Source organism: Saccopteryx leptura, chromosome 1 (genome assembly GCF_036850995.1).
Source record: "Saccopteryx leptura isolate mSacLep1 chromosome 1, mSacLep1_pri_phased_curated, whole genome shotgun sequence".
In the NCBI taxonomy this organism is placed as follows: Eukaryota; Metazoa; Chordata; class Mammalia; order Chiroptera; family Emballonuridae; genus Saccopteryx; species Saccopteryx leptura.
Window position 1 is genome coordinate 39240874 of NC_089503.1, and position 25807 is coordinate 39266680.

Genomic DNA, 25807 nt, shown 5'->3' on the forward strand with positions numbered 1-25807 from the left:
GGAGTCCCCAAACTACGGCCAGCAGGCCGCATGCGGCCCCCTGAGGCCATTTATCCGGCCCCCGCCGCACTTCCAGAAGGGGCACCTCTTTCATTGGTGGTCAGTGAGAGGAGCATAGTTCCCATTGAAATACTGGTCAGTTTGTTGATTTAAATTTACTTGTTCTTTATTTTAAATATTGTATTTGTTCCTGTTTTGTTTTTTTACTTTAAAATAAGATATGTGCAGTGTGCATAGGGATTTGTTCATAGTTTTTTTTTAAAGTTCGGCCCTCCAACGGTCTGAGGGACAGTGAACTGGCCCCCTGTGTAAAAAGTTTGGGGACCCCTGCTTTAGATCAACAAACATGAAGACTAATCTATTTCTAAAGCACCAGTCAGCCTGTTACTTCTCAGTTCTCTTACACTATATCTCCCATTGAAAATCAAAATCAAACTTCTTCAGACACCTTCCTGTGGAAAACACATTATCTCTACAATGTAGCAATTAATGTCCTTCTTTCTCCGGGCACCAATGCTCTTTCTCCCAGCATTTATTGCCCAGAGCTCACAATTTAGCACTCAGTTATACACCCTATAAAATTATCCTTCTTAAATGTAAATTTTATGTCCTCCAAAGAGACCATTATCTCCTAGATATCAGAAACCATGTCTTACAGAATCAAGGAATTAGTCGAGTATTCATTTGTAAACTTACTATTTTTTTAAAAAAAAGCTGAACTCTTTCCAAAAGAAACCTTATTTGGATTCTCAGCTCATCTGGCTGAGAACTATTGAGCTAGTTAAACCTTAATCTTGCAAAGTCCAAAGGAGAATGCTGAATGGTGACACTCACTCAGTGAGCTGGTTGGTAGTGGAGGCAGAGCTAGAATCTATGTTGCCTAATTCTCACCTGGTGGTTGCTTTGGTATGGAAACCTTGATTCCTTTCTGTCTCCCCTCAGCATCTTCCTTTCTGTCTCCCCTCATCATCTCTCTTTGTCCAAAATAACTGGCCCAACTGCCTAGAATGTGGAAACCCTGCCAGAATGGCCTATAAAGGATAAGGCAGGTAGGACCTGGCTACTGGATCACCACCAAGGATCCTTAAAAGAGACAGAGAACATTAGAATTAAAAGGGTCCCTCACCTGTCATGTTGGCCAATCAAATCCTCCAGGAGCAGGCTGAAACAGAGCCACTGCCCTTAATCACTCTAAATTCACACCCATAATCCATGCCATTAAGGATGACAGGCATTAGCACTACCAAGTCATAAACATTTTTAAAAAATTAATTTAGTGGCATAACAGCTGACTTTGGAGGAATAAACTCAATGTCACTTGTATCTAGCATTATCTATTTTTTAAAATATTTTAATACTAGTTTCTTCATAATGAAACAATGCAGCTCCATTACATTGCATTTCATTCCACAGAAAATTTGGAAAGTAGGTATAGTGTAAAGAAAAGATATTATATATATCCATGCACAGATAGTCTATAAATTCTTTGTGTGGGATAATAACCCCCTGTGTGTCTATGTGTCTGTGTATGCATGTGTGTGTCATTGCGTATATGTTCATACATGATTTTTATTTATGTATTATTTAAATTAGAAAATGGTATATGCACTGGTTTAAATCTCATCATACTATATCATGAGACTTTCCCATTGACACTGAATAGTCTTCAAAACATTATTTTAATATTCATTGTATTCTAACATATGGGTATATTGTAATTTATTTAATCAAATTTCAATTGGTTCATACTTAGACTGTTTCCAGTTTCTTTTGCTACAAATAACTAATGGAATAAATGTCCACAATAAAAATGTCACATAAGTGAATGTAACTGATTGTTTCCTTGGAAAAGTTTCTATATATAAATATTTCTAGGCTTTTTGATATATACTGTCAAATTAGCCTCAAGAAATATTTTTTATCAATTTAAAAGCCTGTCGGCAATGTATGAAGATGCCTATTTCCTGAACCACCTCCAGCAATAGGTGATTGACATATATGTAAATATATATCTATATAGCTAAACACAGATAGTCAAATACATGACTTAGTATAATTTGTATCTAATTACATTTCTTCTAATTACTCCTAAGTTTGAAATAATAGTTTCAAAGCTTTAACTATAACAGATGCTGTTGTTAACCCATCTAATTGTGGATCTATAGATAAACATACACCTTCTCTTGACAATGGAACCCAGATTTTGTTCAGCTGTACGTTAGCCAAGTACTATAAAGAAAGATGGGACCTGTCCCAACCTCAGGGATAAATCTTGACTCAAGTATTTAGTAGGTCAATTAAACAATTTTGGTCAATGAGACATGAAACAAATATGCAGGGGATGGACTTCTAATAAAGTTATCCTTGGTCTTAACAAAGGACTCTAGGAAGGAAAAATATATTTTTCCTCTGACTTGGGGGAAATGGTTAAGTCAGGATCTAATGCTTAGAGTTGCTTCCGCCATTCTGAGATCTGAAAGGAGCTAAATTGTTTCCAACCATCCTGTGGAAAATAATAAAGTAAAAAGTTGAAAACATCCTGTGTTATCGTGTCATGGAGCAGCTGAAGAAACTCATTCTGGAAAATACTGTCTTTCTAGATTTTTTTTCATGAGTGGATAAAGTTATCATTTAAGTCAGTTGAGTCAAGTGGGTTTTTTTTTTATTCTTACAGATAAAAGAGTCTGAATTGATACACCTACATTGTCTCTCTTCATCTTTCATCATCTCTATGAGAACGTAGATAAAGAAAAAAAGAACTCAAAGGGTCTTCTAATCATAAAATCAATAAATGGCATAGCCAAAGCTTATAACCAACAAAATTTATCCACTAGATTTTACCAGCGAGAACTTAGAGCCTTCATTCTATTCCAAGAATAATTTGTGTAGATTCTCAAGTATCTTAGAGAAAAGAAACAAAATCCAGAAATGTCTCACTGTATCAATATATATATTACAAAGTCTTTGAGATGGAAATAAACAATATAAGATAGTCTTGCTGGGTTACCAAAGAGTCATGTGCATGCACTGTGTTGCACCGTGTTGACCCAAACGTGGATATAAGCTGCTGCAAGATGGGCCTCAACGACATTGCAATGCTAAAACATCCTAATCAAACTCCTTCTTTATGTGAAAGCTTAATTGCGCTTCTGTATGCACGACTCTAACAACAAAGTGTACAGAAATATTAACAAGGCTTTTATGATGGATCTGGGTCAAGGGCAACACAGTACTTAATAAGCTTGTGCATAAACAACCTGGGGCAAGCTTCATCATTTATTCTAGCTGCTGTGCAGAAGCCAGTTTGGTTCAGATCCTTTACTATATCAGCTGAAATTAAAAAAAAGAAAAAAAAAGAACTGCCACTTAAACCCAACCAAGAATCCAAACACTGGACCAGTCCTTCAGATTTATTTTCATCCTGAAATCTCAAGGGCAATGTCCTTCGTTGTTTTCCCCTTAATACATCTTAGCATTATTATAACTAAATTCAGTAAATGTTTGGTCTTTGGCTTTTCCAGGATTACATACATACAGAAAACAGAAATTGCTCTCAAAAACTAACTGTCCCATGAATTTTCACCCCACAATCCCTGTTTAGAGTGGCCTCTTGATTTTTTCCTGCTTCCGCCTTTTGTTGATTTTGTTTCTTTCACATCTGTTGGGTAGAGAATCCCAGGCACAATGTGTATGTGCAAGTAATGTAGCTTTCTATAATTTCTTCAATTCAACTTAATGAATGGTTCTGAACATCTGCTATTTTGGGCTAGTGAAGTAGTGGGAATGTTGTCTCGGTCATTTTGAGGATTCCCTGATTCCGCCAGGCTCTAGGTGATTCCAAATGACTGATGCATCAGCAGAGAGAGAGCAGTCTCATCCTTAACCCATGTAACACACAGGTCACCGTGGAGATGCCCCACTTATCGTTAGGACTCACTAAAGCATCACAGGTGAAGAGGCAGGATCTCCCCATGAGGCCTCATCTGCATAGGCATTCCGCAGGCTTTCTCTCTGCAGAGTCCTACACATCCCAGGGTGCCAACGTGAAGGCAGGACCCTTTCTCCAGGAATGACCAAGTCTCTGCTTTACAGTACCACCTGACCCATGTGCCCCCCCACTACCAGAACCAGGGCATCCTTTCCTAGCTTACAAGACAGACGGCAATTCTTCTTTCTTCTGACTACCCTCTAATACTCTCCTCACTCTCCAACCCTCTCTGTTCTACAAAAATAGTGGTTGTCAACCTTGACGACACAGGAGAGTCACCCGGTCATTTAAGCAAAAACACCGAAGCCAGGTCGTAGCACTAAACCAATTACAAATCAAAATCTCAAGGGGGAAGTCTCAGGCATCCACTTTTGGTGTTGTAGTTTACTCATCCATGTGCTAAGTGAATCTAACCTAAGTTGAAGGTTGAAGACCTCTCTCCTAGATAATTAGGATTTTGGAATCCTGCTTTTGGTACTGTCACATCCTTTTCCTGAAGAGGAAGGAAAGTAACAAAGTCCACCTTTTAAAATAAGGAATCAGCCCTGGCCAGATAGCTCAGTTGGTTAGAGCCTCATCCTGAAGTGCAAAGGTTGCCAGTTCGACCCCCGGTCAGGGCATACACAGGAACAGATGTTCCTGTCTCTTCTGCTCTCTCCATTCCTCTCTCTAAAGTCAATAAAGTAAACATTTAAAAAATAATAAAATAAGGAACCAAATGAAAGGATGTACCAGCCAAAGACATGAAAACAAAAAGCAAATGTCTCATAATGATTATCAGAGCTCAGAGTTGGATTTTGAAATATCCAACTGTACATGTCTAACTTTGACTTTTCTTACTCAACACATCAATACATGTTTTCTGATCCCTTTAATAAAAAGCACTTTTGCAGGCTGACCTGTGGTGGCACAGTGGATGGAGCACAGACCTGGAATACTAAGATTGTTGGATTGGGGCCCCAGGCTTGCCTGATCAAGGCACATACACAAAGCAATCAATGAACAACTAAAGTTAACCAACTATGAGTTGATGCTTTTCTCTCTCTCCCTCCCTCTTTCTCTCTCTCTCTCTCTCTCATACTATCAAATCAATAAATAAAAATCTTTGAAAAAAAAGTATTTTTTCATTCTAAAGCATTTGATATAGTATTTTCCACTAAAGTAAAACTAGTCAACATGCTATGTGCTTGAAAGACAGGATAATCAGTGGTTAATTTACCACTGTGCTCCACTGAGGTGGAGAATGTTCTATTTTAGCTCCATTTTATATGGCTCTGCTCAGTGAGAAAGCATCAGGTATCTCATATTTGAAAGAGTTCTGTATTTCATCAACCCTACAATAAAGCATTTCCCAGAAAACTCACCTAAAATTTTTTTTTTGTATTTTTCCAAAGTGAGGGGGTGTGGGGTGCAGACAGACAGACTCCCACATGCACCCAACCAGGATCCACCCTGCATATCCATCAGGGAGTGATGCTCGCCCTCTCTGGGGCATTGCTCCACTGTAATTGGAGCCATTCTAGCACCTGAGGCAGAGGCCATGGGACCGGGGCCAACTTTGCTCCAATGGAGCCTTGGCTGCGGGAGGGGAAGAGGGAGACAGAGAGGAAGGAGAGGGGGAAGGGTGGAGAAGCAGAGGGGCGCTTCTGTGTGCCCTGGCCGGGAATCAAACCCGGGACTTCCACACTCTGGGCCGACGCTCTGCCACTGAGCCAACTGGCCAGGGCCACACCTAAAATTTTTAACAGCTAAATTTTTATTCCTAAGTCTTTACACTGTTGTCTAACCTCTTTTCATTACAGGTATTTAATGTAAACCATTAAATTAATATATGATTACATCTAACTCTTTAAGCTTTCTCAGAGTATTTCACACATTTCCTTACTTCAAGCTTTCACCCATGCCAATACCAAGAAAATAAAAATCCTTTTAGCAAGGTAATAAAAATCACATGGGATATTTGTTATCTCACTTGTTCCCTTTATTTCTTACCTTCATGGGAAGTTTTTGGCATAAAAATGAATGCTTACCCATTACTGTCAAGTACCTGTCTTATTTCTGCATGCTTTTGTCATAAATCACAAGTAAATCCTCCTTTAAAGCTGCCTGAGTATCTAATGATAATATCAAACAGCCTAAACACAGGAGTTTACATGGAGATGAATGAACGTCGGAGACCGCTAAATCAAGCAGGTCGACCATTCCAAAAATCAAAGGGTATAGGAAAAAAAACCCTCCCCCAACTCAATGTCGGGCACTCTTCAGTTTTGAAATTCATAAAACAGCAAAGTAACTCAAGGACCTCTTATACAGAACATGATTTAAACTCACAAATTACAAGGTCAAAAACTCGCCCAGTGTCAAAGGACAAGTGTTTTAGGTTTTGTCCTACCGAAAAAAAAGTACATCGCCTCCTATCGGGGTCCCCAAACTACGGCCGGCCCGCGGGCCACATGCGGCCCCCTGAGGCCATTTATCCGGCCCCCTCCGCACTTCTGGAAGGGGCACCTCTCTCATTGGTGGTCAGTGAGAGGAGCATAGTTCCCATTGAAATACTGGTCAGTTTGTTGATTTAAATTTACTTGTTCTTTATTTTAAATATTGTATTTGTTCCCGTTTTGTTTTTTTACTTTAAAATAAGATATGTGCAGTGTGCATAGGGATTTGTTCATAGTTTTTTTTTATAGTCCGGCCCTCTAACGGTCTGAGGGACAGTGAACTGGCCCCTTGTGTAAAAAGTTTGGGGACCCCTGTGATAAATGGTTCTGATGGGCAATCCCCAGGCCCTAGGGGTAATAATTATATTAGAGCACATTTTTAAGTGCTATAATTATCCTCAATGTCGATCCCTTAGAACTGCATTTTCCCCTGAGATCTGAGTTTTTCACTTTTTTTTTTTTTTGTATTTTGCTGAAGCTGGAAACAGGGAGGCAGTCAGACAGACTCCCGCATGCGCCCGACTGGGATCCACCTGGCACCCACCAGGGGGCGATGCTCTGCCCATCTGGGGCGCTGCTCTGTCGCAACCAGAGCCACTCTAGCGCCTGGGGCAGAGGCCAAGGAGTCATCCCCAGCGCCCGGGCCACCTTTTGCTCCAATGGAGCCTCGGCTGCGGGAGGGGAAGAGAGAGACAGAGAGGAAGGAGAAGGGGAAGGGTGGAGAAGCAGATGGGTGCCTCTCCTGTGTGCCCTGGCTGGGAATCGAACCCGGGACTTCCGCACGCCAGGCCGATGCTCTACCACTGAGCCAACCAACCAGGGCCGAGTTTTTCACTTTTTAACTAGGGAAAAGCTACTTTCTTTTCTGTTTGCCACATTGCCTTTCCTCTCCAGGATCATGCTTGGCATTGACTGTCTCGGGTGTGGTTTTTCTGAAAGGACCACTGTCGGCACACAGAATTGGGAATGGTTACTTCGGAATTTCTTCTTTGGAATTTGTTAAGGCCTCATAACTATGAGGAGTTAAACACCTAATATTTACCTAAACTCCACTAAGACTTTAAAGAGAAACTGATTTAGTAAACATTAAAACATGCTTGATGGTGAATGATCATCTGTGTTTTCTCACTTGAAAAAGTTGGGTCAGGACCCTTGAACTCCCTGACTACAGAGGTCGTTTTTCATTAATCTTGGTGGCCATATTTTCTGACAGTCAAGATTGTCTATTAGAGAAAAGAATAAAATGATGAATGAATAAATGAATGAATGACTAAATCAATTATTCAATAAATCAATGTATTACCAGAGCTGATATACCCGCTTTAACTTTAGGCTCAATACTTTTTAGTCAGATGGAATTTTCAATATGGCTACTGACTTCACAGAAGTTGTCACGCTAAATGACATACTAAAAAAAAAAGAAGTGGAGGGAATGACCGTGGCACACTTAGAAAATCAACTAAACAGGGGCAGCAGACACTAACTGATTTGGGACAAAGAAGAGAATGATCTTTGATAATAAAGAATGCTGATAAAAAGAAATGCTGTGTCAGGAGCTTGGGGCAACAAAGGGTGCCTTCAGGTCAGTCAATTTCTACCAGCCAGGTGTCTACTGGAAATGCGATGATGAAAAGACACAGTTTCAGACCTCTCCTATACATCTCATTTATTCCCCAGGCAAACAGCCTCTTAGGGGAAGAAGGCTCATCTTTGTCAATAAAGAAATGGCAGAGACTAGAGGTGGGGACCTAGTGAATGCAGAGCACATTTGGCCAAACAGGCTTATTTTAAAGATACCAACATAAATGACAGAGTTCTAGCTTACTATGAACGTGTCTAATGGAGGTCCCCGAGTCTGGTCTAGAGGGGAAAGAACTGCCAGGGAGAAGGCTTGCTTCTCAGGTCTCCTCACTCCCACCCGCACTCCCCACTGTAAAATGCTAATGGCACCAGGGCACTGCTCCCTGGCAGGCCTTGGTAAACTCCAGTGGCTCCTCTTGGCTTGTAAACTGCATTCCAAACACTCCCTCCTGGCAATCGAGCACCTTTTTTCTTATTGCAGTTTGCTTGTATTTCCATCATAACACTTAGTACAATGTGCTTAATAGATACTTCTTTTTTTAGATTAATTTCCTCATCATGTTGTGAACTGCTATTGGGGAAAACAGTTACTTTAATCAACAACTCATACGTCAAAAAAAACAAAACAAAACAAAACAGAATTTGTTGAGAATCTATTGTCAGTCACCATGGTTATTTGTTACCTCCATTCACTGTGCGTTTCCAGTCCTCACCCCTTCCAGCACAAGGCAGGGCTGGTTTGGGGCCGGTGACCAGTTCCAGTCAATGCGGTACAAGTGAAAGGGATATATATCATTCCTTGGTGAGAACATTTAATAGCTGACGCAAGACCCTTCAGGCTCTTTTCCCTGTCTCGGTGGCTAGTCATGTTCACAGCAGTGATTATATCATCATTTTGTATCCCAAAGTAATTATGATGAGCTTGAGCATCCCTCCTATTGGCCAATGAGAGGCTTAATGCATGAGCAAGAAATAAAAGCTTGTTATTTTAAGTAATACATATTCGGGATATCTGTTAATGCAGGATATCGTATCCTGACTGACATACATACCATGGTAAATATTTTCACGTACATAATTTTATTTTTACAATAATCTACAGGTGTAGTCCGTATAAATAGTGTTTTAAAAATGAAACGTAGAGAAATAAACCATGAGCTCAAGGTCAAGTGGTTTTATTCATTCCATCATTTAATAAATATTTATTGGTCAGTGCTCTGTGCCCAGTGATGGTCTAGGTAGCCAAGACAGAGTAGTGAATAAAAGGAAAAGGTCCCTGCTCTCATATCTTACATCCTCAAAGAAAGAAACACATTTTTTTTAAATCACATATATAAAAAAAACTTCAGACAGTGATAAGTAATATCAGACAGTGATAAGTGATATCCAGAGAATTAAAATCAGGTGAGAAGACAGAAAAATGGGTCGCTAATTATATCAATCAAAGAAACCTCTCTGAGCTGGTCATTTTTATACTGGTAACGACAAGAAAGAGCCAGATAGGCAGGTATCAAGAGGAAAACACTTCTAAGAAGGAGCAACAGCTCAGGCAAAGGGCCGGGGGTGGAATCCATTTGTTGAATGGGAAATAAAGTCAAAAGTCAGGGTAGCCACTCCATAATGAACGAGGATGGAAACAGTACAAGATAAAGTCAGAGAGATAGAGAGGAGAGAAGCCAAAGAGGGTTTTATATCAAAATAAGGAGTATGAATTTTCCTGGGTAAGGGGTCACCACATGAGAATTTTAAGGACATTTATATAATTTCTGCTTTAAAAAGTTTGATCTAGCTGCTACGTGAAGAGAGAGTTACAGGGGAGGAAAAGTGGAGCAGAAAGAGCATCCAGGGCGGTGACCTCTGACCTCAGCGCAGGCCAGCAGCTTGGTGGGACAGAGTCTGGACAGGAGTGGACTGACTTAGATCAGGGAGCGGAGAGGAGAGTCCACCAGACCGGTGCCTGGTCTAAAAGTGGCGGGGCAAGAGCAGAAAAGGAATCAAGTCTAAACCTAGCTTTGGGGCTCAAACAACTGCGTAGTTGATCTTTTATTTGCTGAGATGGAGAAAACTAGAAGAGGAGGAGGTTTGCAGAAGTGGGAAAAAAAAATCAGGAGTTTTTGTTTTATACACATTTAACATAAAATGCCCATGAAACACCTACGCATGGGTGTCCAGTTGAATATATGAATCAGAAGCTCGACAGTAAGATTAGAATTGAACAGAAATGTAAGTGCTATTGATAAAAGTGCTGTGAAAGTCCTAGATGGAATGAAGGCATCAAAAAAGAATACATAGGCGAATGGGAGACACATCCATGACAGAGCATTACAGTGATCTAACCTTTACAAGGTCAACAGAGGAAGAAAAACTACTAGGGACACACTGGTCAGGAGTGGCCAGTGAGATAGAATGAAAATCAGGAAAGATGCTATCTCAACAATCAAGAAAATGATATATTTAAAAGAGGAAGGTACGGCCAGCCTGCTAAATGCTGCTGAGTGATCATAAAAAATAAGAGCATTAGACTTAGCAAAGTGAAGTTCATGATGTGGAAGTCCTGGGTTTGATTCCTGGTCAGAGTACACAGAAGTGACCATCTGCTTCTCCACCCCACCCCCTCCCCTTTCTCTCTCTCTCTCTCACTTCTCCTTCCACACCCATGGCTCAAATGGTTTGAGCAAGCTGGCCCTGGGCTCTCAGGGTGGCTCCATGGCCTCACCTCAGATGCTGAAATAGCTCATTTGTTAAGCAATGGAGCAACGGCCCCAGATGGGCAGAACTTTGCCCTATAGGGAGCGTACTGGGTGGATCCTGGTCAAGGCACATGCAGGAGTCTGTCTCTCTGCCTCGTTGCTTCTTTGTCTCTCATTTAATGACAAGAAAATTAAGATTAAAAAAAAAAGAAGTTCATGATGACCTGGACAGATGTCATCTCTGTGGGACGGTGAGTATGGAAGCCTTATACAGGAGAGGGTTGCAGAGGGGATGAGGAGAGTAAATGTCAAGGAGGACAATAACCACAGACAAATTAAGAAGTTTTACTTTTGAATAGAAACAGAAAAATAAGGCAGTAAGTAGGAAGAAATCTGGGCTCAATGGAAGGTTTTTTTAAAGGAAAAGATCTTACTTCCAAATCTATAACCCACAGAGTCCAAAGTCCTCATCAAGATTTCTGAAAGTCCTGGGAGGAGGCAATGGTGAGAGTGGCGCGTGTGTGTATAGTATATGGGGCGGGGGGGCAGGGAAAGGGATAGGAATGCTTCCTTCTGCCTCAGAGGTTTCAGCATTCTCTACACAGGCATACCATTTCTGCTGCCCACCACGTGACCCTGCATTCCATTGGGAGGCGCAGGGTCTTACCTGGTACTCAGGATGCATAGCAGATGCGGGAGGTTTCACGGTGATGAGGAAGGCCTGCATTGCATACCATAGAGCAAAAGACAGAAAAGACCTCACCTTAAATAATCTACCCTTAAAAGTCCTTTCAACTTTCCCTCTTCTGGATGCTCCTGACTAGCCCTCCATCCTCCACAGCACCCAGCCTGCTCTGACTGGTTCCACCCTCCTCCTCCTTGTTTGTCTCTCTTGTGTTCTAGCTCTTCTGTTCCCTCTCAGACAAGATACACACACACAAACAAAACACAAAGTGTGTGTGTGTGAGCGCGCATGTGCATGCCCAGGAGTGTGTGTAGATATTTTCCTACAGAGCTGTGTGGTGTTTTTGGAGGTGGGGAGAGGAGTTATTGGGTACCCATGATACCCACACTCTTGCCTTTTACTCCAGACAACACAGTTTCTTTTCTAAAAGTAATTCTGGAGCTAGTTCTTAAAATAATACATTTTTATCTGGTCCTATATATGAACCACCAGAGCACCTGTCATTAGGCATTCAACAAGCACCAGCTTGATCCTTCCTCCCTTAGCGGAAAAATAAGAACAGAAGTGGTTCTCTGATGCAATTTCAACAAAGCCTTTCCTTCCACACAGCAGGGCTTTAATTAAGGTTTAGTGAGTCGCATGACATGGTGCTGCTGCATTGGAAAGATATTCACTGGTTCCTGCTACTCTTAGGGTGAAAATAAGTTAAGGCATTGGTTTTACTATTAAGAACAGAGAAATAGTCATCTATCACAACACAGACTTTTAGATTGTGTTTCTTTATAGGCCCAAAAGATTTCTGCACCCTTAAAATGTTTCGATCTCAGCATGCTATGTTTATACAGTCTCTCTCTTTTATTTCTCTAGGAACTTTAGTTATATTATGTAAAAGATAGATAAACAAGATTTGGCCTTCTGTGGCCACTAGAAACCTCCATCAATCCAAGCTCACCAGCCCCTTAAAGAATAGTAACATACACACACACACACACACACACACACACACACACACATACACACAACAATCCATGTCAAAGAAATTTGGACATACAAACATTGCTTCCTTAACTTTTGTAACTCTTTGCTCTTCTCAAAAGGTGACTCAGAAGAAACAAATTAAGAAAAGAGTGGCATTCCGCTCTGAGTGAAGAATTCAGTTTTGCTATGCCCATGTTATCAGGAGGAAGAGAAAGATGAGTCAGGAAAATCTTGTGTTCTTAGGGCCCTTTCCTTGTAGGTTTCAGATTGCTCATTTAAAGACATCTGACCAAAAGAAAGACTCAGAATCTTCTACCACCGTTAACCAATTGACTGTTCAGGACTCCATCCGTATACAGGATTGGAAGTACATTGGAACCTAAACCAAATGCCCCACAAAGCCAGCATTACTCACACAAAGACACCAACCACAATCCCTGGAGTCCCAGTTTAGTGTTTACAGCCCAGTGACATAGGGGAAAAGAGGGAGGAAACTGACTATTAGTATATCAATCAAAAGGCTTGACTACTTCCCATATGTCCAATCCCTGCCCACCAGATATTGCTGCTTTCTCTTTAAATGTAACCCTTGTCTTTCCCAATGGGGAAACAAAGTACGTTTTCCTATATATAAAAACATTTCATCATGATGGTAGGAAAATAGTTTGATATGTTTTAGAACTGATGTCCTTAAGTCCAGTGTTATTATAGGCAACAGGATCTTCCAATTTCAAATCAAGTGCCCGTGCATGCATGCTCATACACACAAGCAGAAATACTAGGAGTGAAATTAAATTTTGCAGATAAAATTTTTTATTGCTTTTTTTTCACCAAAGGTGAGTGTAAATTAATGCAAGAGGAGAACTATTTAGGCAAAACTAGTACTTAGTGCACTTGATGCTAAATGGAACAACACATACATGGTGCAGAGAAGGTGTTGAGCAAATGAGCTGGTAAAATTTATATTTTTTGAGTTTGCTCACTTTTGTTCTTGGAAGATGATGCTGGCAGCCACATGTGTGCTTGCCCTCAGAGAAGGGCTGTTGATTGCAAATTGCAGATTGCATTCCTGCTTGGGAAGGGCCATTGTTTTGCTAATGTTTGTTGGAGGAGAGGTTTTCACACCAGAAAGTTTTGAAAAGAGAAAGCAGAAGAGGCAGTAAGAAGCCATGTATGCAGAGGGAGAGCAGAGAGAACGCAGAGTGCTGAAGAAGAAGCCAGTTTTGCAAAGAGAGAAGGTATGCAGATCGGGAACCAGAAGTGAGGGGCTTTGTGAGCTCCGCTGAGACTGGTGGGGTCTTTGATTCTAGGAGAAACCAGAGAAGATTCTTCTGGTTGTGGAATCAGAGAATGTATCAGGGCTTTGGGAGCCCTGAGAGGGAGGAAAGTGTTTTCCCTGTGTGTTTGCTTGTTGGCCGGTGTGAGAATTTGATAAAGGAATGGCCCACCATTTTTTGGCTCCATTGTTTCTTTACTATCTTTCTGAATTCAATGGAAACCTGCATGGCAATGATGGCGGCAGCCCCTGGCCTTACAGAAGGGTTGAATCAGCTTCTCAGAGCTCACCTGTACAAGAGAAGTCATCCACGCGAATGTATCCCGGGACACAGTCACAGCGATACAAGCCAGGCAGGTTGACACACACAGTATTGGCATGACAGTAATGCATCTTAGCTTCACACTCATCGATATCTGAAAAAAAATAAAGAGCAATATCACGGTTAGTTGAATGACTAAATCAGGGTGTAATCATCTTCCAAGGAAAGTAGAAAATGTGAATGCCCTTTGAAACCATGGGAAAAAGCAAGGTGCATTAAACACAAAAACTTGTTTTAATTCAGCTGGGGGATTACACCCCATCTTGAGCTAAAAGTATCTCGAGAAAGATGCATAGTATGACAAAGCAGTTAAAAGTCCAAGAAATATAAAGAATAAATGTACTATTATTAATCTCTCACCACGAAGGGAGCTTGATTTAATGTCCAAAATCAAACAGTTCTGTGTCCAGTGAGTTGATACTTATTAATATTTATTAGGTGTCCATTGTACATGGTATAGCTGTTATCAGCAAGATCAAGGGAATCCATCCCTCTCTGCTGTGTGTCTTACTAATACATGCTTTAATCCATCTGTTACAAAATGATGGAGCAGCCAGGTTCCCCCACGCTGAACTGTGAATACAGATAGCAGTTGTTGTCTAATGCAAATTAATGCCTTTCATCTCTTGATCTGGAGATCCAGTCCATGTAATAGAATATTGGGCTAAATAAAAAGAGGGAAAAAAAGGTATTTTTCTCCATAGAAAGGAGGTCAAAGCACCACTTGCTTTCTCATAAAAGTTCACAATAACAATTAAAGTAACCTACAAATTTAAGAGTTTGGTCTTTTCTGGAGGTTTTCTTTCTTTTTTTTTTTTTTCAATTGATTTTTTTTTAAAGAGAGAGAGAGAGAAGAAGGACGAGACAGAAAGAGAGAGAGAGAGAGAGAGAGAGATTTGCTGTTCCACTTATTTATCCACTCATTTGTTGCTCCTTATGTGCCCTGACTGGGGATTGATCCTGCAACCTTCGCACGTCAGGATGATGCTCTAACCAACTGAGCTACCTGGCCAGGGCATAGAAGTTGTTTTCAAAAATTACTTTCTGCTTCTTTTACTCATACTGTTCATGTGTGATGGCTAGGGAGAGGGGAGGATATGAACACAGCGTGGGAATCCAAGATAGGAAATGTGGGTTCTAGCTCCGGTCCTCCTAGTTCCTAGCCTGTGACTGGCATTTAGCCACTCTGAGTCCCAGAATCCACACCAGCTTGTCACAAGGGCCAGTTAGGAACCTACTGCTTTATATCCTTAAGTGTATTATCTAATTTAACTCACATACAATTCCATGAGTCAAGTACAATGCTGCTCTCATTTAAAGTCTAGACAACTGAGACTCAGGGAAGTGAAATATTTGGCACAAAATCACCCTGTTAGAATATGCTATAACTGGGGTTTGAGCTCAGAAGTCAATCTCTTATTTGGCAGGATTTACTTCAGGAAAGCACCTGGAAAATGATAATTAGTCCAATACAGTGTTACTAGGAAGACTATCACTGAAACCCTAATACCCTTCCTTCATGTACAGAAACGGAGAATAAAAACAGCTATCTTGAGTCACTAGAAACCTCATTCATCTACTTATTTTAAGAATAAAAGTAGATATAATTTTCAGTCTGATAAAAATCCATCAGTAGATAAAAATCTGTCAGTCTATAAATAAAAGTTATGGTAAGGTAATTGAGGTCTTGGAAACTCAGCAAGACTTCCATCGCTGTGATATAAGAACAAAACAGCAGAAACTCATGAATTAATTCATGTCATCGTGTGCTTACAAAAGTGACCCAAGACAGTGGACAATAAAAGCCAATGAACAACAGGAATATAAAAGAAAAAAAAACAAACAAAAACTATACAATAAGATTACAACCAGCCAGAGTGTGAAGGAAACTCACCCAGAAATTGGAGAGAGGACAGTAACTGCTTAGAAGGAGGGGGTGGAATTTAGATCTTTCTGGCTGTCAGAGCATCCTGACTCGTTAACAAGTTGGCTTCCGGCATTCCTTAAACATTCTGCTTTGCAGAAGGTGAACTTCATGACACTCAAGAGGAAAAGTGCTTCAGGAAAGGAGTAATGATCACTTCTGTCACCTGCTGCTACAAAGCTGAATGAGTTAAAGACAGAACTAACCACTGGATTTGGCAAGAAGTTCACTGCTGACCCTGTCCTCATTAAGAGTAGTTTTGGGAAAGGAATAGGGCACAAGTTGACTGTAGTCAATTAGAGAGAGAATGGAATATGAGCAGGTAAAGAACAGAAGAACAAGGCAAACCTTTTGAGATATTTACCATTAAGAAAAATGGGGTAGAAGCTATAGAGTGACTTGGTGACAAGAGACAGTCTTGTTCAAAAATGGAAAAGATCACAGCATTCTTGTACGCTGTTCAAAGTAATTCACCACGATTGAAGAACAATGGTGATGTAGAAGAGAGAGCAAATCAGTGCAGGAGCAAAGCCCCGAACCGGGCGAGGGGAGCTGATCTCCAATGCACAAACAGAACAAGTCACCTTCACAAGAATGAAGCCAAGGAGAAGGGAGGAGGTGGAGGTCGGTGGGCATCTTTGTTGGTGGGAAGTGAAGTAGTTCTCCTTTGGCTGTGTTTTATTTTCTCAATGAAATGAGAAGAGAAGATAACATCTGAGAATTAGGAGAGAGAGGAGGTATTGGATGTTTAATTTTAAGGGGAAGGGAGGAGGCATTAAAAAGTCATTCTGGGAAGAGAAAAAGAGAACCTGCTAGGGTGTGTGGTAGGGTAGCGGAGGAGCTACCTGTGGTTTGTGGTCCTAAATGTTAAGCGAGAGCAGTCAGCATGGCCATGTGTTTTTTTCCCAGTCTCGTTCAAATATTTGAGTCAAGTGCAGGGGCATTGGAAAGTTATAACCAGAGATGAATTTTTCAGCAAATAGGATGGTTAAAAAAAGATACAAAGGATTGAGTGTAAAAGAAAAGAAGTGTTGATAAGGAGATGCTGACGAATCTCAGCTATTAAGGAGAGAAGCGAGGACATGAAGAAGGAGGTAGACAGGTGAAATGGATTGGACATTATGGTGCACACTGGGCTGCAGCACCTAGATAGCTCTTCAGAACTAAAGAACTTACTCTCCCAGCTAATGGGAGCACTGCCTACTAATGACCTTCAGCTGTGAGCTTTTAGAAAAATTGTCCTTGCTTGAAGAGAGATAACTCACCCCCCATCACACTCCATTCCTGAGGGAAACCTACAATAAAAACTGATTCTCCTTGATCTCAACATAGGACAATCCCAGGTTCGGAGTACTCAACAGGACTGAGCTAACTCATCCTTCTACCCATCCTGTCTCTTCCCTTCCCCCACAGGCGTCCATTCCGGTCCCACTCCCTGATCAACTTCCTTGTATATCACTCTTCATCTCAGCGGGTGCTTCCTGGGGAACCCCAACTTCAGCAGGAATCCTGCCTGATGGAGGCAAGAAATTATTACAGAGGGTACTAGGGGACATGAGCTGGAAAACCAGAAAATGGAGCCATAGTGCAGTGTGATCGACATTAAGATTCTGGAGGGGATTCAGTTGTTGATTCCAAGGTCTTTTGTATGACTACAGGAGAGTGGAAGAACAGCTCATTGTGAGGCGGGGGGGGGGGGCAGTTATCGGAGGGAGGGGGCTAATGGTATTAGTGTTATTCATCAAATATCAGCTTTCTTCCTTTCGAGTATGTCATACAACAGTATTAGCCCCTCCTTTTCGAAGATAGGCCTGACTATATGACTGAGCATGAACACGAATTAGCCCTCTAATAAACCCCATGGAAGAGGGATGAACAAAGAGCCATGCTGGACCTCACAGCCTGGTGGAACACTGAGCAGCACTGGCTAAGTCCTGGCGGGAACGTAAGCCCCTTCAACAGGGGGTCAGACCTTCTCTTCTGAGGTGGTCTGAGGATTCTCCGTGGAAGCGAAACAGGTAAAGGGGAGGGGAAGAACATACCTGACAGAGAAGAATGTTTGGGAAAAATGAGTTTAGAGGAAAGAAGTTTTGCCTATTTATAAAGAACCAGCAAAGATCAGCAAGAGCCAGACCCTGCTGGGCCTGACCTGCCGGGCAAAGGAGTCTAGACTTTAATCAGGGTAGGGACACAATCCAATTTCTGTTTCTAAAATGTCACTCAGCTGCAGTGAACAGAATGGATGGGACCAGGGCAGGCGGAAGGCTAAATCACGCTGGTATTTTACTCACAGACACACAGCCATACTGAACTCCATCACATTCTGCTGGGATGCCCAGCCATTCTTTAAGATGAGGAACTTGTCAGGCTGTGCTTTTAGGGGCAATTCAATCTTCAGCCCAAGTGTCTCAGTGGCCAACCAAGCTTCTGACTACAGTGAAGAATCTGTGAGCTCCTCCCAAAGGGAAAGAAAGCCCTGGCTCACTTTCCTAAGGCCACTGGGCAACTGAGGGCGTCTGCTCTGCCTAGATTTGAAGGAGTTACTTGGCTATAACAAGCTTATTTTAATTCCAACAGCCAGGCCATTTCCTTGTTTCACAGGATTCTAAAGCTTTGAAAAAATGCTTTCAAAAACAAGATGAGGAGATGGTTAGAAAAACCCCAGTGAGAATTTCTCACATAGGTTTATCTAACTCTTGTTCTCCACAAGTCACCCAGGCCATGTGTCCCTCCCATCCTACCCCACCCCGGGTCATATATCCCAGCTGCTCCGTGGGCCAGTGTGCCTCCCAGTAGGTTTGGTCTTCAGTTCATTCACACCATTGGTAATTTCAGCGCTTGCATACCTGATAATTTCCTGGTGGCATCCCAGAAAAAAAAAAACAGCACCAAAATAAAAAGTAAAAGTTGACAGATGTACCAGAACATTAAACTGTCACAACTTTATCTTTGTTGTTTATCGCCCATCATGCAACAACCAGATATAAAAACTACTTCCTGGTATAAATGAGGAGGACAGGAGAAAGTGTTTGCAGCCTCTGGAGACAAGGTGGAGGAGGAAAGGAAGAAACTGACAAGCCCCACAGTGTCTGGATGGGGATGGGGGATGAAGTGGTAACATGTTTGCCTACAGAAAGATTGCCTGTCCACCCTCAAGGAAAGGAAAGGCATCACTCTGCAGACAATGTCAACAGGACTCCAGACTGCTTCTAAAGCAAAACTGAGCACGGAGAGAATCCAAACAGAACCAACACCTTCAGAGAGCTGGGATAGCCTGAGAAAAATCTTCAGAAAAAAAGAACAATGGAGAGTTTTAAAATGAGCCTAGGACAAATGCTGCTTTTTGTTCACAGACAAAAAAGTAATAAATAATGAGAAGAAAAATAAAACAAAACAAAATAAAATAGAACTCCCTAATGAAAGAATAAATCAATGCTCAGAGAGAGAGAAACCGAGATAGTTCAAAGCAACAGGATTTTATAAGCACAGCCCTGAGAAGCAGGCTGACCTTTGCGCGGTGGAGACAGCACTTTCTCTGAAGTGGTCTCTTTCTCTCCCAGACAATGGTCTCTGCCACTGTGATATTCACCCAAAAGCCAGGAGGCTGAATCTCAAGGCAGAAGTTGAACAAATTCAAATCCAGGCTCAAGATAAAGGTCTGAATCAGTGGAGGAAGCTTTTCTAAAAAGAACTACAATTTCAATAACATTTGCTAGAACAATAAAAAAAATTATAAAACAAACTAAAAATAGAAATAAAGCCCACATCATTAGGCACAGAGTGATAACAAGATGAATCCTCATAGGGTAAAACTAGGAACAGCCCCTGACACCTGGTTAATATTCAATAAATACCTGTCATTTCTATATATCAGACATTATGCTAGGTCCTCTAGAGCAGTGTTTTTCAACCAGTGTGCTGTGAGACATGGTCAGGTGTGCTGTGGGGAAATTAAACATGGGTCCCCAAATTACGGCCCGCGTGCCGGATACGGCCCGCAGAGGCTATTTATCCAGCCCGCCGCCAGCCGCCTCCATCCGAACATAAACATTCCCCTCACAATTCCTCCAGCTATCAGTGACAGGAAGAGTGGAGGCACAGGGACCGCTCACTGACCAATCACCTTCTAGGATTCATCCCGACCACTAGTGATGAACCAATAGTAGGCCGCCTCTCATCCACACCCAGGAAGGTCCCCACTCGGGCTGCCGCGCACTTGTCATTGTATGGCCGCGGCGAGTAGTTGAAGCTGCTACTCCTCCCCATGGTCCCGATTTCTAATCCTGGTCAGGACTGGAGGTAAATGTTGTCACCACTAGATGAAGCCTCAGCGTCAGCTGGTTATGTCTATCCTGATGGTGTATATAGATATTTGACCTTTTTCTTTTTAAAAGAGGCCCCCACATAGGGTGATATACAATGCATCACAATGTTATCTAACTTTAAAGCTAAAGTTTGCTGATCTTCCTTTGGACAGTTTTTGGTTATCTGTTGCCAAAGAGTTCCCCATTCTGGCCAACAAAGCTATTTTGACATTGCTCCCATTTTCAACCACATATCTATGTGAGCTGAGCTTCTCAAGCTTGACTGGGATAAAAACTAAAAACAGAGAAAGACTGAGAACTGTTGAGGAAGAGCTTTGTTTGTATCTTTCTACCATTCCTGCCAGGATATCCCTTTTGTGTTCATCGAAATAGGCCCAGGTTTCACACTAAGTGAGTATAAATACATTTAGAAACTATATTATTAAATATATGTATAATATGTACTGTGTTAGAGTGTCATTTTGTGTCATTTTGGTAGGTGGTGTGCCCCAGGATTTTGTAAATGTAAAAAATGTGCCGTGGCTCAAAAAAGGTTGAAAATCACTGCTCTAGAGGTAATATCTCATCCCTCCTCTTATTTCTCTTGACAACTGTAGGAGGGAGGTATCCCCATGTCAAGGAAGGAAACTGAGACTCACAGATTATTAGGTCACTTGCCCAAGGTACAAAGTCAGTAAACATAACAGGCTAGCCTTGAATCTGCACAGTCTGACCTCAAAGTTGGCCTTGTTTTCACTGTGCTAGTTCTGGCCCTCAATAATGTTTCAATTATATGACTTTTATATAATATCGATGCTGTTACAAAGTGTATGGAAACAAGCAGATCTCCAAATTCCATGCCCCTGTGCAATGCTGTTCATAACATTTGTTCTGGAATAACACTCTTCTGTCAAAAAGCAATGCTATCCCATACATCCCTGCTTCTTTTGCTCTTGTAAATCAATCCTAATGTGTTCATACTTTAGGCTCCAGTGACCCAGCTTCCCCAAACAAGCAACAGCATTCTGCTTTCAGCTGTAACCCATAGCTTGATATAATTTCTACTCTGGTTGCTTAAAACTATCTCAATACGTCTGACCTGTGGTGGCGCAGTGAAGAGATAAAGTGTCGATCTGGAGTCTGGTCAAGGCTCATGTGGGAGTTGATGCTTCCTGCTCTCCCCCCCACACCTTCTCTCTCACTCTCTCTCCTCTCTAAAATGAATTAAAAAAAAAATTTTTTTTAAAGACTATCTCAATGCCTCCTATAGGATTAGTAACTAGAGACAAAAAGGCCTGGGTTTCTATATTATGATTGTTAAATTTTGTTAGAGAAACTGCTCTAAACCTCACTGCAGCATATATCAGCTCTAGTATAATGGAGCTCAAATTGCGATTCATTCGTATAGATTGCTTGTCACCTTTGAAATATTAGAGCTCATCTTCTGGTGGTCTTTTGAGGGAATAAAAATACAAGATTTATGTCCCTCCCCAGGATGGTGAAGAAGTTTGTTTTGTTTTAAAAAGGTATACTTATGGACTTTAAAATAAAGCTTGATGTGGTATAATGATTCTTCACATATCACCAGCCTCCATCTGCCTAAGAGAATTCATAGCACACACAGACCTGAATTTGGCGTCATCGTTATTAAATTAGAGAGCAGGGTCTGACTGCAAAGAAAGAAGCAAATGCAAAGAATTCTCTTACTAAAATGATGTGATCTACTCAGGCTTATTCATCAGAATTGCACAGGAAAAAGGCAACCCAAGGAAGACAGGGCCAGGAAGCTGAAGTGAGGGGGTCTAGGGTGGGGGGGGACGGCATGCCCACTCCTTGTGCACATTTCAAAAAAAAAAACGAAGGAGGGAAAGAAAACCAATATTTATTGAGACCATGCTCTGTGCCAAGCGCTGTATCTCTCATCTCTTTGTTCTCAACTATCCTATGCCCTGGCATCAGAAACTACATGTAAAATTTCAACCCATGTCTCTGTGACTCCAACCATACTTGTTCCACTCTGACTGTTGGACCGAGAGCACTGGATTGACAGTCAAAAATCAAGTTTTATTCCTGCTTCTTCTATTGGCTAACTCTAGCATTGAGCAATCACTTCTCGTCTCAAGACATCGGTTTTTTTCGTCCGTAAAATGAGGGAGTTGAATCAGAGAGCATGTAAATAACCCCCAGTTCTAAAGTCCTTGACACATTTAGGTCATTCTGTCCACTCATCCTAACAGCCTGCCTCTGAACCAGTTTCTCTCGAACTGCCCCCTCTCCTCCTGTTTTAAGAAACTTGAAGATAATACTAATGCCTTTTCCAAAACACAAATCCTGGGAAATACTGTTAAGATGGTCTGTCATTTTTAAATTATTATTATTTATTTTAGAGAGAGAGAGGACGGAAGAGAGAGAGAGAGAGAGAGCAAAACATTGATTTGTCATTCCATTTATTATGCATTCATTGGATGGTTCTTGGATGTGCATTGACCAGGGATTGAACCTACCACCTTGGCATATTGGGATGTCACTCTAGCCAATTGAGCTACCCAGCCAGGGTTGATCTGATATTCACACCGTTTCTTGATGCCTGTATCCACTGAGTTGGCATCTTCCCTGAAAACGAAGAGCAGTGACTAGCAAACAGATATTTACACAAAACCAATGGGCAGGTTGTCCATGAACTAGTAAGATAAATTTCAGAGCAATTATATCACACTTCAATCTCCTGACTGCAGGAATCATGAGTTATAAAAACATGGTGGATTGGACAAGTTTGTCATATTAGAACTATTCATAAATTCCATCTGTGTCATACAGAGTATTTTTCATACCATCTGTGTCATACCAAATATAATATATAATATTCATACTGAATATCATATATTGAGGCTGATATGATCCCTGATTGGACTTATAAAAATCCAGGGAAAGAGATAAGATGTGGATCATTATGCCCTTTTTAAAATCTGAAAATAGAGGCCCTGGCTGGTTGACTGGTTGGCTCAGTGGCAGAGCATCAACCTGGTGTGTGGAAGTCCCCGGTTCGATTCCCGGCCAGGTCACACAGGAGAGGTGCCCATCTGCTTCTCCACCTTTCCCTCTCTTCTTTCTCTCTGTCTCTTTCTTCCCCTCCTGCAGCCAAGGCTTCACTGGAGCAAAGTTAGCCCAGGCACTGAGGATGGCTCCTTGGCCTCCCCCTCAGGTGCTAGAATGGCTCCGAACACCCCAGAGGGGCTGAGCATCGCCCCCTGGTGGGCATGCCAGGTTGACCCTGGTCAGGGGCAAGCGGGAGTCTGTCTGCTCCTCCACCCCACCCCACCCCCTGCTTCTCACTTTGGTAAAATACAAAAAGAAATCTGAAAATAGAGGCTCAGAAAAGATAGAAGAGACCGCAAGGCACACAGATAATTATAATCACTGAGGTAGTAACAGAATAAAGGTCTTCTAGCTCTGGAATTCATGCTTCATCCAATATTCCATGCTTCTCTACAACTACAGCTTTCTTCCTAAAGCAAGGGGACAAAAATCAAATGGCTACAAAAGCCAGGTAGAATATACACATGCAAATATATTCCTTCCACAAATAAGGTGTCTCTATTTTTCTTAAAACATAGCCCCCTACCCCTCCTTCCAAGAACAAAGAAATGGTTCTCTCTTATAAGGGAAAGAACGCAGTACAAGGCCAAGGATAAATGGAAAGTGACAAGGAGCCTCAGTGGCAGAAAGACAATAGAAAGAGTTTGGATTGTAGAAAACTGGAGTTCTAGTTTAACCCTTTGAGTAGTACCAACATTCATGTACGTCCTTGTGCCTCCTGACCATCCTGAGTACAATCAATTTATTTTAAAAATGTGTAAGGCAACATTAAAAAAAAGGCAAATGTACGTTTTTCTTATTTCCATAAATTGGTTATCAAACAAACATGATTTTAAGTTAATAAAACTGGAGCTAATTTCATTTTTTGAAAAACTCACTCCTGGGGGGGGTCAGTGAGCATGAAAAAAACTCACTACTCAGAGGGTTAAACTCTATGTTGACAACTCCAAAACTGTGCATATGACCTTGGCTTCTCAAGAGCTCCTGGGTCAGTCAGCATGAAAAAAACTCACTACTCAAAGGGTTAATAATACCATGAAGGAGCAATAAGACATATCACCAATATAGCACTTACTATGTGTTAAACATAGTTTTAAGTATTTTACACATATTAACTCATTTAATACTCATAATAACTCTATGAGTTGCATGTCACATATGATCATCTTTAACTTACAGGTGAGAAATTAGAGACGCAGAAATATACAGGAAATTGCCTAAGGTCACACAGCTAGGCGGTCTACCTGGGCTGCCAGGACGTGAATTCAGGCAGCGTGCCTTGGCCCCAGAGCCTGCACTGTTCTCCCTATAGAATTTCCTCGCAGGGGTGTGAGCTAGATCTTTGATCTTTCTAGGGAAGTTGCATTTATTTAAAGTTTTAAAAATACTGCCTCCATTCTTGTCAAGCATTTTGAACCAAGCAAAACATATCTGCCTATCAGATTCAACCCATGGATGGATGTCTGTGCCTTAAAGCATGTCATCACAAGAAGCTTTAATGGGCAGGAAGAGAGAGAAACAGAGAGAGAGAGAGAGAGAGAGGGAGAGAGGGAGAGAGAGAGAATGGGAAGGAGAAGGGAGAAAGAAAGAGAGAAAAGGCAAGAGAATAAAAAGGCCAAGAAGAGATGAGAATAAATATAAAGTGAAGCAAAAAGAAGACAATAAAATAAAAGAAGAGGGGAAAAATGCTAAGAAAAACTAGAGAGATACCTGACCTGTGTTGATGCAGTGGATAAACCATCGACCTAGAACGTTGAGGTCGCTGGTTCAAAACCCTGGGCTTGCCTGGTCAAGGCACATATGGGAGTTGATGCTTCCTGCTCCTCCCTCCCCCCAAAAAAAATAAAATCTTAAAAAACAAACAAACTAGGGAGGTACATACATAACATCTATGGACAGAATTGTGTCCCCCATGCCCACCCCAGATTCATATATTAAAGCCCTAACCTCCAATATGATGCTTTTTGGAGGTGGGTTCTTTGGAGATAATTATATTTGGATGATGTTGTGAGAGTGGCACCCTCATGAGATCCCCGCTCGTACATGAAGAGACACCACACAGCTTGCTCTTGCTTTCTTTGCACCACGTGAGGACACCGGGAGAAGGCGACGACCCGCAAGCCAGGAAGAGAGCTTTCACCAGAGCCCAACCACGCTGGCAACCCTGACCTCGGATTTCCGGCCTCTCAGATTGTGAATAAATAAATTTCTGTTGTTTAAGCCAAGAAGTCTATGGATATTGTTACAGTGGCCCAAATGACTAATACAGGGTTGGGCAAAAGTAGATTTATTCATATGGAAAATAATACAATAATTAATAAATAATAATAATACAAGAATAAACTCTGTTTTATGTATTCATAATTGTGAACCTACTTTTGCCCCACTCTTTAAATTTCTCAGTTGCCTGGTGAAATGGATTTTAATGTCATCTTCTAACATGTTTGTCAAACAAACACATTGCTGCCAGATTAAATATTTGCAGGTTAAAAATTCAAATAACCTTTTTGATCATGCCATGCATA

The 25807-nt window shown here is 41.4% G+C and overlaps 1 protein-coding gene and 1 non-coding gene across 3 annotated transcripts in view; both read right to left on the reverse strand.

Annotated features, from left to right (window-relative positions):
* NELL1 (neural EGFL like 1) overlaps nt 1-25807 on the reverse strand; it is an 845221-nt gene that overhangs the window by 447891 nt on the left and 371523 nt on the right. For both annotated transcript variants that reach the window (XM_066364424.1, XM_066364414.1), the window contains exon 13: nt 13927-14052. In XM_066364424.1, the coding sequence (XP_066220521.1) occupies nt 13927-14052 (126 nt within the window). The remainder of the gene's footprint in view (nt 1-13926; nt 14053-25807) is intronic.
* Nucleotides 5640-5715, reverse strand: TRNAS-AGA (transfer RNA serine (anticodon AGA)). Its single transcript has one exon. It is a non-coding gene; the product is annotated as a tRNA-Ser (tRNA).